At 43.1% G+C, this 14,348-nt stretch overlaps 1 protein-coding gene across 1 annotated transcript in view; it reads right to left on the reverse strand.

Annotated features, from left to right (window-relative positions):
- The window catches only part of MFSD4B (major facilitator superfamily domain containing 4B), a 56,656-nt gene that overhangs the window by 14,168 nt on the left and 28,140 nt on the right, over positions 1-14,348 (reverse strand). Inside the window, exons 2-3 of the mRNA XM_073576002.1 lie at positions 9,545-9,713; positions 8,995-9,111 (exon numbers count right to left, since the gene is read on the reverse strand). Of these exons, the coding sequence (XP_073432103.1) occupies positions 8,995-9,111; positions 9,545-9,713 (286 nt within the window). The remainder of the gene's footprint in view (positions 1-8,994; positions 9,112-9,544; positions 9,714-14,348) is intronic.

Raw genomic sequence — 14,348 nt, forward strand, 5'->3', positions numbered from 1 at the left:
AGCAGCGAGTAAGAAACCCCCACACCACCAGGGGTGAAAATAAACAATTTAAACAAAATGATACTCGCGCTGTGAATCAATGGAGAATAATATATATATTTACCTGTAGGATCAAGACAATAAACTCATAAGCATTAAATGCTAGAAGATACTGAGTATTGATGGATCAAACTACAAAAAAAGACAGAACAAAACATAGGTTAAAAAAAAAAAAAAAAAAAGTGAAGTGTCCGGGTTAGGCTCTAGTGACTAAGAGCATGGTCGGTATTGCGTTCTAATAGTTAATTAAAAACACCTACCATATAACTATGCAGACATACATAAAAACAGAAAAACACACTGGGGGGGAACCATAAAGTGCTATAAATGTAACTTGCACCTACCCCCACTGTGACTATTACCTCTGAATAGGAGTGCAGTGGGAAACGCCAGGTGGTTCACTAATGTGAACAGACTTTTAAGCAGTAGAATCACCGCTGTGAGCGGACTTTTAAGCGGTAGAAGCCAGTGGCATATACTTGCTAATCGTTTAGGAAGTCTCTCAATCAGTAGATAAAAAAACAAATAAATCACCGAGCTCTGTTCCGGCCGGTAACAGGCTCCAGGTGCAGGCAAACGTCCGATAATCCTCCGATAGTGATAGATTCCGCGTGAATGGCGTGAGAGCAGGGAAAAGAGCATAAATGATCGCTCACCAAAGTAGGCACAGTCCAACGGCGGTCAGCATACCAGCCTCATTATAGATTGTGGACACCCGCGGTCAGCGTGGTGTGAGTCCGGCAGGACCTGCGATGATAATCCAGATCACGTGAGGCGCACAGTCACGTGATGTCTGATAATAACGAGAGTGCTGCTTGAGCCAAAATTCCAACTAGTTTTGGAATAGCACGGATTCCTTCCTCAGGGATGGCTCATCATGCACTCGGTGGGGTTAAATACCCTTGGCTCAGCAATGAATAGCTAGTACAAACATGATGTTAATCAAAAGCAAACCGTTCCACCTCATTATTAAGTCCCCTCGGTTTTAAAGTGTCCATTTCAAAAATCCACCTGGTTTCTTCTTTTGACATTAATTTAATAAAATCCACATTGCGTCAGTGTTTATGGACCTTTTTGATACCCATTATTTTAATACCCCGCAAAGACCCCTTGTGAACAGATGAAAAATGTCTAGATAGAGGATGATTGTCAGACTTAGATATTATATTGCGAAGATGTTCCCCTATATGCTTATTAAGTGGCCGCTTAGTGCGTCCCACATACATTTTTCTGCACGGACATTCTATAACAAATAACGCCTTGAGTAGTGCATGTAATGAAATCTGTTATTGGAAATTGTATATTATCATTTGAAATTACACTCTGCTGTTTAGTAGGATTGAGTGTTTTACACAACTTGCACTTTTTACAAGGAAAAAAAGCCTTTTACTGATTCCTTAAAAGGACCCAAAGTAACACTTGGAAAAATAGAGTTCCGTACTGTAGGGGCAATAATATTGGCTAAATTTCTAGCCTTTGTAAACACAAATAATTTCATAGCGTTCTACATAGCATAACGGCCGCTAAATCAATTGCCGGCTTCTGTAACATCATTACAGAACCCGACATGGTTTACATATACAGTGCCTTCCGAAAGTATTCAGCCCCCTGGAACTTTTCAACCTTTTCACACATATCATGCTTCAAATATAAAGATACCAAATGTAAATTTTTGGTGAAGAATCAACAACAAGTGGGACACAATTGTGAAGTTGAACGAAATTTATTGGTTATTTTAAATTTTGTGGAAATTCAAAAACTGAAAAGTGGGGCATGCAATATTATTCGGCCCCTTTCACTCAATACTTTGTTGCACCACCTTTTGCTGCGATTACAGCTGCAAGTCGCTTGGGGTATGTCTCTATCAGTTTTGTACATCGAGAGACTGAAATTCTTGCCCATTCTTCCTTGGCAAATAGCTCGAGCTCAGTGAGGTTTGATGGAGATCGTTTGTAAACAGCAGTTTTCAGCTCTTTCCACAGATTCTCGATTGGATTCAGGTCTGGACTTTGACTTGGCCATTCTAACACCTTGATACGTTTATTTGTGAACCCTTCCATTGTAGATTTTGCTTTAAGTTTGGGATCATTGTCTTGTTGGAAGAGAAATCTCCGTCCCAGTCTCAGGTCTTTTGCAGACTCCAACAGGTTTTCTTCAAGAATGGTCTTGTATTTGGCTCCATCCATCTTCCCATCAATTTTAACCATCTACCCTGTCCCTGCTGAAGAAAAGCAGGCCCAAACCATGATGCTGCCACCACCATGTTTGACAGTGGGGATGGTGTATTCAGGGTGATGATCTGTGTTGCATTTTCACTTGTGCATGCTGATAAAGTTTAGTGCATAAAAATATAATCTGATCTAACGTCATAAGGTTTTGGCACCCAAAATCGCAGCAAAACCAGATACCTCAGTTTTTACACCGTCCATTACTTTCAATGGATGAAAAAACACTGCAAAAATGCGGAAATAAGTGACATGCTGCATTTTGAAAAAATAAAACCTATTATGACAAAAGTCAGGAAAAAAAAAAACAATGACATTTCTGAAATCTCATTGACTTTGCTGGTACTGGGAAACAGTAAAAAATTTGCATAAAAAATGCAGCAAAAACGCAATGTCTGAATGTAGCCTCACCCTATTTAGGATGTGAATACCCTCAGAGTCTGCACTTTAAGCCAAAATTAATTACCGTATATACTCAAGTATAAGCCAACTCGAGTATAAGCCGAGGCACCTAATTTTGCCACGGCAAACTGGGTAAGCTTATTGACTCGAGTTTAAGCCGGGTATGCACTGTCCCCTTATCCCTGTCCTGGTATGCGTGGCTCCCCCCGATCCTGCCCTGGTATCAGTGGCTCCCCCCGGTCCTGTCCTCGTATGCGTGGCTCCCTCCCCGTCCTCGTATGCGTGGCTTCCCCCCCGTCCTGTCCTCGTATGCATGGCTCCCCCCCATCCTGTCCTGGTATGTATGGCTCCCCCTGTTGTATGCATGGCTCACCCCCCCCCCCCCCCCATCGTTGTATGCATGGCTCACCCTCCCCCTGTTCTACTCACCCTCCTCGCGCCGTCGCTGCAACTCCTTTGTACCGGCACAGCAGCTCTCCTGTGCTAAGCAGTCACGTGGTACCGCTCATTAAGGTAATAAATATGCACTCCACTCCTATGGGGTAGTGGAGACGCGTGCATATTCATTACCTTAATGAGCGGTACCACATGACCGCTCAGCACAGGAAGCGCTGCCGGCGCCGTGACGGAGATGCAGTGACAGCGCAAAGAGGGTGAGTATGATGTCTTCTGGAAGCCGGTGACTGCAGCTGTCACTGTGCCACAGTCGCCTGTTCTTGCCGCTGTTCCCCCTCCCCCGCTGGCTTTCTGGACAATGACTCGTGTATAAGCCAAGGGGGGCAATTTCAACACCAAAAAAAGGGTGCTGAAAATCTCGGGTTATACGCGAGCATATACGGTATATAGCTGTATCTTGAATATGTTTTGGTGAATAGCCATCATAGAAAAAAAATTGTGTCACTGTCCAAATATTTTTATACATAAAATATTACACTTTCTGAAATACATGCCCATATAGACAGCTTGATGGTTGATCACACTGACAGATTCCCATTTAATAATTTTCCCCCAAAAACTACATATCATGGGCTTAGATAAGTTGGAAAGAGTTGGAGTTCAAAATACCAATAGCTTAAAGGGCATCTGTCACCCCTTTTTTCGAATATGAGCTGCCGGCACAGCCATCAGGGGCGGTCCGGTCTTAGTCCGATGGGTGTTGCGGTCCAGCGCCTCCCATCTTCATACAATGCCGTCCTCTACTTTCCTTCCGATCGTGGCTCCGGCGCAGGCGCACTGCTCTGCCCTGTTGAGGACAGAGCAGAATACTGCAGTGCGCAGGTGCCGGACCTGCATAGTATCAGCTATCATAAGATGATACTTGGGTGCAGCAAGACTGTATCAAACATGACGTGCTTAGATGCCCAGACTCGGCAGTACAATTTTTGCATATGACTGACCCAAATACATGTAGGCTTACCATAAATAACCATCTCAAACATGATAGTTATACATGATAGATAGTGCTACTTATCCATCATATACCTCTGACTTCTGAGAGAAGATACAAGCTCATCTGGGTAATAAATGGTCCTAAAGAGTTAGAGAAACCTTGACAGTGCTGCGGATTAGCGGTTCAGAGGTCTTCCTGCAGACGTCTGCAGCCCACAAGCACGGTATCTGGATGCATTTCTTGTATGTACACGGCAGACTGAGCTACAAGATGGATGCTGTTATAAGCCATTTTTGTCATAACATAATGATTGGATTTGCTGTCACTGAGTTGAGAACGAATGGTCACACCGCATTCCTGTATATCAGGGAGGTCAAACTCAAATACACAAAGGGCCAAAATTAAAAACTTGGACAAAGTCGCAGGCCAACCTTGATATTTATTAAGACAATGTTTACAATTGAGGACATTTTTCCATATCAACAAATATAAGTACGTCATATGTTGTGAAGTGGTTAAAGGAGCTGTCTGGTCTAAAAGGACAAGTCTGCAGTCACTCTGTGTGACAGCAGACTTGTGAATCCTCCCAGTGCATGCCCTTAGCGCTGTGGAGATTCTCCGGTGTCAGCGCAGGGAACAGCGGTCACGTGACAGCAAACTCCTGGCCAGAACCTGACTAGACTGTTTACGGCATTGGTAAATATATTATATAGTGTTTTGGAATGGCATAGGAGCAAGTACAATTCTCCCACCCCTTCCTCCCAGGAGATACAAGCTGCAGTCATGTGGGGATTTACTAGCATAAAAAAAGGTCTTATCTATCCTTACACAGAAGCATCTCTTGTCTGGTCACCCACTGAGACTTCTCTTCTCCAACTGGACAGTGCTTTGGGCAGTCTGAAGAAGTGTCAGCAAGTAACATTCCATTCACTATGTACAGGGAACTTACCGTACATTCTCCGCATACCTTATTCATAGCGTTAATAAGGGTACATTACCTGAAATATTGCTATGATTCAATTTGCTGTGTAATTACTTTTTGGGGGATATGAGTGTAGAAAATTAAAAGCATTCAAAAAACATTTTGCTTTGAGCCTATTCTTTTGGGGAAGGCATTTATGCACATGTAATCTAAGTACATGTATCAAAGTACTGGCAGTTATAACATGGCAGTTAGACAGGGCAGGAGACAGGTAAGATATTTATATACATCTACTCCCTGTACATTTGGAGTACAACAAATATATACCATATGCATTTGTGTAAGTTATATCCTGGTCGCTGCATTCACACACATCCACCGCCCGGGCATTAACTCTATACACTCCATACATATCGGCCCCTCGCTCCTTTCCTCTCCTATGTATAGCACTCACGCTCTTTTCACATTGTTAAATTGCACAGATCCAGTCAGTCCCATCATTCAACATAAGAGACGCTCTCACAAATCACTTAACCATCTGCTCACTCTTTCTATCCTCCTTCTCCTAGTCGCAGGAGACATTGCTCCCAACCCTGGTCCCCCATGGTTATAGAAAGTCAAACCCCCCCCAACTGCTACACTCAGAAACCCCTCTAATCTTATTAATATTCCCTGCATGTCATCTGTCTCTCTTAATTGTGCACTTTGGAATTCTCGCTCAGTGTGTAACAAACTCTCCTTCGCTCATGACTTTTTCCTTTCTAATTCTCTTAACCTCCTGGCTCTTACTGAAACCTGGATCCAGCAGTCAGACACTACCGCTGCTGCCCTTTCATACGGGGGACTACATTTCTCTCATACCCCAAGATCAGACAATAGAGCAGGTGGAGGCGTTGGTCTGCTCCTATCACCAAAATGTACCGTTCAGGTTATCCCTCAACTACCCTCACTTGTCTTCCCCTTCTTTTAAGGTCCATGCCATCAGACTCTACACCCCCTTCTCCATGCGAGTGGCGGTGGTGTATCGTCCTCCCGGCCCCTCCCATTAGTTCCTGGATCATTTTGCCACTTGGCTTCCACATTTTCTCTCCTGTGACATCCCTACCCTCATCATGGGAGATTTCAACATCCCCATTGCTCTTCCCCTCTCCCCATCTGCTACTCACCTTTTATCTCTAACATCCTCGTTTGGCCTTTCGCAGCTTACTAATTCTCCAACGCATGAAGACGGAAACTCCCTTGACTTGGTCTTCTCTCGGTTTTGTACAGTGGATGATTTTGCAAACTCCCCTCTCCCGCTCTCTGACCACAATCTTCTTTCATTCTCTATCAAGAACTGCCAGGCTGCTCAGGTCACCCCCACTGTCCATATTTATAGAAACATACAGGCCATTAACACCCAGAAACTTATGAAGAACTTGCAGTCTTCATTGGCCCCTATCTCCTCTCTCTTATGTCCTGATTCTGCATTGAAGCATTACAATGAAACACTTCAAAGTGCCCTGGATGAATTTGCACCCCCTATAAATAGAAAACCACAACACAGACGGCGACAACCCTGGCACACCCTGCAAACACGTTTCCTGCAGCGGTGCTCCAAGTGCGCCGAACGTCTGTGGGGAAAATCCAATCTACACGAAAATTTCATCCATTATAAGTTTATGCTTAGAACATACAACACTGCCCTTCACCTCTCCAAACAAACCTATTTCAACACCCTCATCACCTCACTATCCAATAACCCGAGACGTCCCTGTGACACTTTTTATTCTCTACTCAACCCAAGAGTACAGGCCCCAACCACAGAGCTCAGAGCTGACGATCTGGCCAATTACTTCAAAGAAAAAATTGACCAGATCCGACAGGAAATTATCTCCCAATCACCTCATACCATGCACTGTCCTCCCTCCCCCACTGCATCTAGCTCACTCTCTGATTTTGAACCAGTCACAGAAGAAGTAAGCATGCTCCTTGCATCTTCTCGCCCAACCACTTGCACCAGTGACCCATTTCCGTCACATCTCCTCCAGTCCCTTTCCCCCGCTGTCACCCCTCACCTAACTAAAATTTTTAACCCCTCTCTCTCTTCTGGTATCTTTCCCTCCTCATTTAAGCATGCCATCATACATCCACTACTTAAAAAACCATCTCTCGACCAAAACTGTGCTAACTATAGACCTGTCTCTAATCTTCCCTTCATCTCTAAACTCCAGGAACGCCTGGTCCACTCCCGTCTTATCCGCTACCTCTTTGATAACTCTTCTCGACCCTCTCCAATCCGGTTTCCGCTCTTTACAGTCTACTGAAACTGCCCTCACTAAAGTCTCTAATGATCTACTAACAGCTAAATCAAATGGTCATTACTCCATGCTAATTCTCTTGGATCTCTCTGCAGCATTCGACACTGTGGATCATCAGCTCCTCCTCACTATGCTCCGTTCCATTGGCCTCAAGGACACCGTTCTCTCCTGGTTCTCCTATCTCTCTGACCGCTCCTTTACTCTATCTTTTGACGGTTCCTCCTCCTCTCACCTTCCCCTTACTGTTAGGGTTCCTCAAGGATCGGTTCTAGGCCCCCTCCTCTTCTCCTTGTACACTGCCCCATTGGTCAAACAATCAGTAGATTTGGTTTCCAGTACCATCTCTATGCTGATGACACCCAATTATACGCTTCTTCTCCTGACATCACGCCAGCCTTTATAGAAAACACCGGCGATTGTCTAAACGCTGTGTCTAACATCATGTCCTCACTATATCTGAAACTGAACTCCTTGCATTTCCTCCCTCTACAAATGTACCTATACCTGACATTGCCATTTCTGTGTGTGGTTCCACTATTACTCCCCAGCAACATGCCCGCTGTCTTGGGGTCATACTTGACTCCGAGCTTTCCTTTGCCCCCCACATTCGATCACTGGCTCGCTCTTGTCATCTGCACCTCAAAAACATTTCTAGAATTCGACCTTTTCTTACTTTTGACTCTGCAAAAACTCTTACTGTTTCTCTTATTCACTCTCGTCTCGACAATTGTAACTCTCTTCTAATCTGTCTCCCTCTTACCAAACTCTCCCCTCTCCAATCTGTCTTGAATGCTGCAGCCAGGATCATATTCCTCACCAATCGTTACACCGATGCCTCTACCTTGTGCCAGTCATTACACTGGCTACCCATCCACTCCAGAATTCAGTATAATCTTATTACCCTCACCCACAAAGCCCTCCATGGCTCAGCACCACCCTACATCTCCTCCCTTGTTTCAGTATACCACCCTACCCGCACCCTCCGTTCTGCTGATGACCTGAGGTTAGCATTCTCAAAAATCAGAACCTCCCACTCCCGTCTCCAAGACTTTACACGTGCTGTGCCAATTCTTTGGAATGCACTTCCCAGGTCAATACGATTAGTCCCCAATCCCCACACTTTTAAGCGTGCCCTGAAAATGCATTTTTTCAGACTGGCCTATCGCCTCAACACATTAACCTAATCTATCCCTGTGTGGCACAGCCAAAAGTTTTACCATAACCAGGTTCCCCGCATCATGTTCCCACATGCTTTATGCATCCATTAGCCCTCTGTGTCTGTACTATTACACACTTAACATCATGGCTGGTCCATACAATCAGGGCAACAGTTACCACCCACCTTTCGTGTCTACCTCTTTCCTCATAGACTGTAAGCTTGCGAGCAGGGCCCTCATTCCTCTTGATATTTGTTATAATCTATGTAATTATCGTTATGCTGTAATGTCTATTGTCTGTACAAATCCCCTCCGAAATGTAAAGTGCTGCGGAATATGTCGGCGCTATAGATATAACATTTATTATTCTTGGTGTGCTATTCCCTTACACAACATACTGACTTCTAAGTGCTGTATTGCAGCACCGCACAACTTGTGCATGAATATACAACTGAAAATTGGACTGTAGGTTGATCTGCAAGACTGCTGTGCCCAAGGGGCCTAAACATTGTATTTTTCTATCTTCGTTTATAAAATGTGGATGAAGCCTTGTACTTACCAGTGTCTAGAAATCCCATGGAAGTTCCCACAATACACATAACTCCGGTAAGAAATATGGCCTTCTTACACCAAGGCAAGACAAAAAGTCCTGTACAAGTAGCCAACATTGACAATCCTTGAAACAAGAACATACAGAAAGATAAATTAACTTCTTTACTTTCCAATGACAGGTAATGATGAAATGTAACACAACTAAGCTGGTCACAAAAAGATTAGTTCGGTAAAAAGGACTGCATATATTTTCCAAAATAAAATTTTAGCCTTCGACATAAAAGTCTGTGACCTCTAGCATCAAAGTTTAGAAACAAGAGGATAATTTCCCTAGATGGGACCTTAGCTCAATAGCAGACTGGTCTTTAGAGGCTATTCTCATTTCATATATTTATGGCATATCTCAAAAGGTATGATTTGTACCTATCAGACACTTATGGCATGTCATGTGTGTATGCCATAAATGTACAAGATAGGGCTAACATCAGTGTATAGAGGTAGATTTTACATAGTCAAACTTACCATCATGTGTAAATGGTACATTTCATTAAACCTACCTAGAAGGAGATGCTGATTTATGCGGTCAAAAAGGACACCTCCCAAAACAGAACCACCAAGATATCCTAAGGACCGCCCTACGAAAATGTAGGAAATGTTTCCAACAGTGCTTCCTACATTTGCAGCCAGATCAGGGAATGTTGGACCTAAAACCGAAATGGCCATTCCCTAAGAAGAGAAGAAGAAAAAAAAAAAAACAAAAAAAAAAAAAGGAAAAACAAAGAAAACAAAACAAGTTATTAAAAAAGATTCTAATAGCCGTATAGATAATAAAATGAGGGAGTATGAATAAACAATCATTAGTAGACTTTCTGCACATAGCCATATTACAGCTCTATGCCGTAGCCGTACAGAGACAATGCAATACAATGCCTTACAAAAGTTTTCACACCCTTAGTATTTTTCATGTTTTGCTATCTGTAATTTCATTTTTTTTTTTTTTTTTTTTTTGAGGGCTTGCATCAGTTCATGTAAAGAACTCACCTACAACTGTGAACATTTGGTTTTCGTTTCACTGTGAAGCAAACAACAAAAAGGACAAAATAACTGAAAACTTCAGTGTGCATAACTATTCACCCCCTAGAGTAAGTCTCCTTTTGCAGCAATTGCAGCTGCAAGTCGCTGTGGATAAGCCTCCATGTGATTTCCAGATCTTGCCACTGGGATTTTTGCCCATTCCTAGAGGCAAACCTGCTCCAGCTTCTTCAAGATGATTTCCTCTGGTGAACAGCAATCTTCAAGTCTGCCACAGATTTTTAATTGGATTAAGGTCTGGGCTTTGACTAGGCCACACCAAAACATTTACAAGTTTCCCCTTCAACAACACGAGTGTTACTTTACAGTATGGTTTGGGTCACTGTCTTGTTGGAAGGTGAAACTCTGTCCTAGTCTCAAATCACTGACAGACCCACACAGGTTTTGCTCAATAATATCCCTGTATTTTGCACCATCTATCTTCCCCCTCAACTAGTACCAATTTCCCTGTCCCTACTACAAAAAGACATCTCCACAGCATGATCCTGCCACCACCTATGTTGCACTGTGGGGATGGTGTTCTTGGGGTGATAAGCAGTGTTGGTTTGGGGTCAGACATAGCCCTCTCTTGGGAGGTTTGCTGTGATACCATGTTCTTTCCATTTGATAATGGGTTTGATGGTGTTCTGCAGTATCTTCGGGGATTAGGATACTTTTTTAATTTTATAACCCAACCCTGACTTGTATTTCTCAATATCTTTGTCCCTGACATGTTTGGAGATCTTCTTGTCTTCATGGTGTTGTTTGGCTAGTGGTGCCTCTTGCTTAACGGTGTTGCAGCCTCTGTGGCCTTTCAGAAAAGGTAAAGTGTATATACTGACAGACCATGTGACATTTAGGAAGTTTACCTGTGTGCAATCTTTCACCAAGCATGTGACTAATGAATAGAATTGCTGGCACCAGAAATTTTAGAATCGTAGAGTTGGAAGGGACCTCCTGGGCCATCTAGTCCAACCCCCTGCTCAAAGAAGAATTTGCTAAATCATCCCAGACAGATATCTGTCCAGCCTCTGTTTGAAGACTTCTATTGAAGAACTCACCACTTCTCGTGGCAACCTGTTCCACTCATTGATCACTCTGTCAAAAAGTTTTTTCTAATATCTAATCTGTCTCCTCCCATTCAGTTTCATCCCATTGCTTCTAGTCTTTCCTGGTGCAAATGAGAATAAAGATGATCCTTCTGCAATGTGACAGCCCTTGAGATACTTGTAGACAGTTAAGTCTCCTCTCAGTCTTCTCTTTTGCAGGCTAAACATTCCCAAATCCTGCAACCTTTCCTCATAAGACAGGGTTTGCAGACCGGTCACCATTCTGGTTGCTCTTTTCTGAACTTGCTCCAGTTTGCTGAAGTAGGGGTTTCAAAGAAAAAGGGGTGAATATATATGCAACACGCCAATTTTTAGTTATTTGATCCCATAAATTTAATTTATGCCTATATTTTTTCATTTCAGCTTGCCAACTTAGGCTATGTGCCCACGTAGCGTTTAAATACGAACACTGAAAACCGGACTCCTTCCCAGAAATTGCGCGTTTTTTTCCGCGATTATGTTCGCGATTTTCAAGCACTTTCCAAGCGATTTGAAGCATCGCTTGGAAAGTGATTGACAGGTTGGTCACACTCGTCAAACATGGTGGTTGACAAGTGTGACCAGATTTTTACTATTGAGGCCGCCTATGCGGCATCAATAGTAAAAGATAGAATGTTAAAAATGATTTAAAAAAAAAAAAAAATGAAAATCGGGGTATATTTACCTTCCGACATCCCGCGCTGTCTCAGCGACGCTCCCGTTCCCAGCGATGCCTTGGGAGACCTGTGATGACGTTGGCCTCGCGTTGCTATAGCGATCTCACGAGACCGCTAGAGTCGCACGAGACTACGTCATTACAGGACCCTGCCGCAAGGCATTACTGGGAACGCTGAGGCCCGGGAAGGCAGCACGGGACGTCGGAAGGTAAATATACCCAGTTTATTCTTTTTTTTTTTTTTACAGGGGTATGGTATCCAGGGCCTGGAGGACAGTCTCCTCTCCTCCACACCGTGGGTACCAACCGCACATGAGATGCTTAACTTCGCGCATGGTGGGCATAGCCACATGCGGGAAGTAAGCGGTTCTCATGCATTCCTATGGGTGCGGAATCGTGGCAATTCTTTGCGATTCCGCACAAAAGAATGAGCATGCTGCGATTATTTCCGCGATGCGATTCCGCCGCGGAAAAAAGCGCAGCATTAGCACAGCATGTGCGGAGTGCCATAGGAATGCTTAGGGTGCGTTCTGTACAAGATTTTTAAACGTTTTCGCAGCGCTTTCGAGCCGAAAATCACGGCAAAAACGCTTAAAAAAATCGCATCGTGGGCACACAGCCTTAGAGTATTTAGAGCTGATGCATCACAAACAAATCAACTACAAAAATATTTAAAACACAGGTTGTAACGTAATAAAATAGGCAAAAAGCCAAAGGGGTGAATACTTTTCTTTCAAGCCAATGTACAGTCAACAATGGGTATCTTCCCTGTGTGTTCAAGGAAGACTTTCCTAAACTTAATTTGTTCTCACTTGACAATAACTTATCCATTTACAGGTTAGGTGATAATTTACTTATCGTAGAGTCTGACTCTTGGAAAGAGCACGGTTCGGTAGAGTGGGGAATTTTTTTTTTATTTTTTTTTTTAATACCCGGCGGGGAACTTATCTCCATTCCATTATAAAATCATGTGTTAGGTCAGGCATCCAAATTGACTATTAAGCCAGGGATACAGAGACTTTTCATAATAACACAGACTTAAAGTGTCTTATCAAGATCAGAAATAAAAGCACGACTTCTCGTATTTAATCTAACCTGTGGTTAAACAAGGGGTATTGCCACTCATACGGTATCTGTTACTCTTCTGAGACCCCCGTTCTCTGCTATCCCTGCATGCTAACTGCCCAAGAAGAGAAGATGCATGCACCCATTACATCAAAGACCCACAGGTACTTTGTGATCCATTTGATGTCTCTGCTACTAGAATTACAATGACCATTTACCCTACAGCTACAGTGCAAAGAAATACACTATGAAGCAATCAATCTTATAGACTGACTGGTACAGTTGGGCTTGTTTAGCTTACAAAAAAGACATCTCATTTATATGTATAAATACATGTGTGATCAATACAAAGGACTGGCACATGACTTATTCCTTTCAAGTACCATACTAAGGATCAGGGGCACTCACTACAGGGGGAGAGAAAGGAGATTCAAGCAGCTAAATAGGAAAGGGTTCTTTACAGTTAGAGCATACGGATTGTGGAAGTCAGTGTTCATTTTGATGGCGTTAGAGTTGGTATAAAATGGACTGACTCCTAAAATATATAATAAATTGTGTTCAGTAGTTCAATGCAGGATGTACCCCACTGCCATTGCTAGATATCGGAACCCTGTGATTGAGTTGTAAATGAATGGGGGTGACATTGAAGGGATGACAGAGGTAGCCTCTTCCATCTGCCTAACAACTTAGATACCTCGCTCAATATCAAGACTGGAAAGCAAGAGGATAATCTGCTAGGAGTGAAGCTAGCTTGTGCAGCATATTGTGGGTGCACTGACAGCACACATCAAATCATCCTGACGAGTACGGTATATACAAAAAAGGTGCGAAAATCAGCAGCTGACCATGATGTACATTTTCTGCATTTGCTTTATCCATAGGGAACTTCACGTATTGAAATTGAACCGTTTTTTTTCTTACAGCAATTGTGGTAAAAACACATGGGCCCAATTCAGCAATGCCGGTCTTGATGAGGACATGTGCTGCAGTCAGACGCACACCTTTTCATCAATCAGTGGTTTACACCTCTGTATGCTCCAAGCCACATTTTCTACTCCAGTCCATACGGGAGTAAGATTCTTTGCGTGGTAAATGCTGCTGCTCGTCATGAGTTTGATGAGTGTTGGTCACCAGACCCACCGTCCCAGCCACTTTGAGCAAATACAGTGTAAGAACACCTTAAGTTGCAAAATTGTAGAGCAGCCTAGAGTGGAGACAAAATTATGCGACTTTTCAGAGTTCTTTACTCTAAAATAATGGCTTAAAAGCTTTGATGAACCAGGCCCGTTGTTTTGCCATGATTTATCAAAACTGCAGCAAAATCATTGTGATAAAAAAACAAACACGAGTGTGAATCCAGCATATAGGGTAGACATTAAGGGTATGTGCACACTTTGCGGATTCGTCTGGCCCTTTTCCATGGGATGTAAAGTATCATGTTATCCTATGGGAAACAAAATC

The sequence above is a fragment of the Dendrobates tinctorius genome, unplaced genomic scaffold (assembly GCF_039654945.1).
Source record: "Dendrobates tinctorius isolate UK_male_01 unplaced genomic scaffold, ASM3965494v1 ptg000046l, whole genome shotgun sequence".
NCBI classification, from domain to species: Eukaryota; Metazoa; Chordata; class Amphibia; order Anura; family Dendrobatidae; genus Dendrobates; species Dendrobates tinctorius.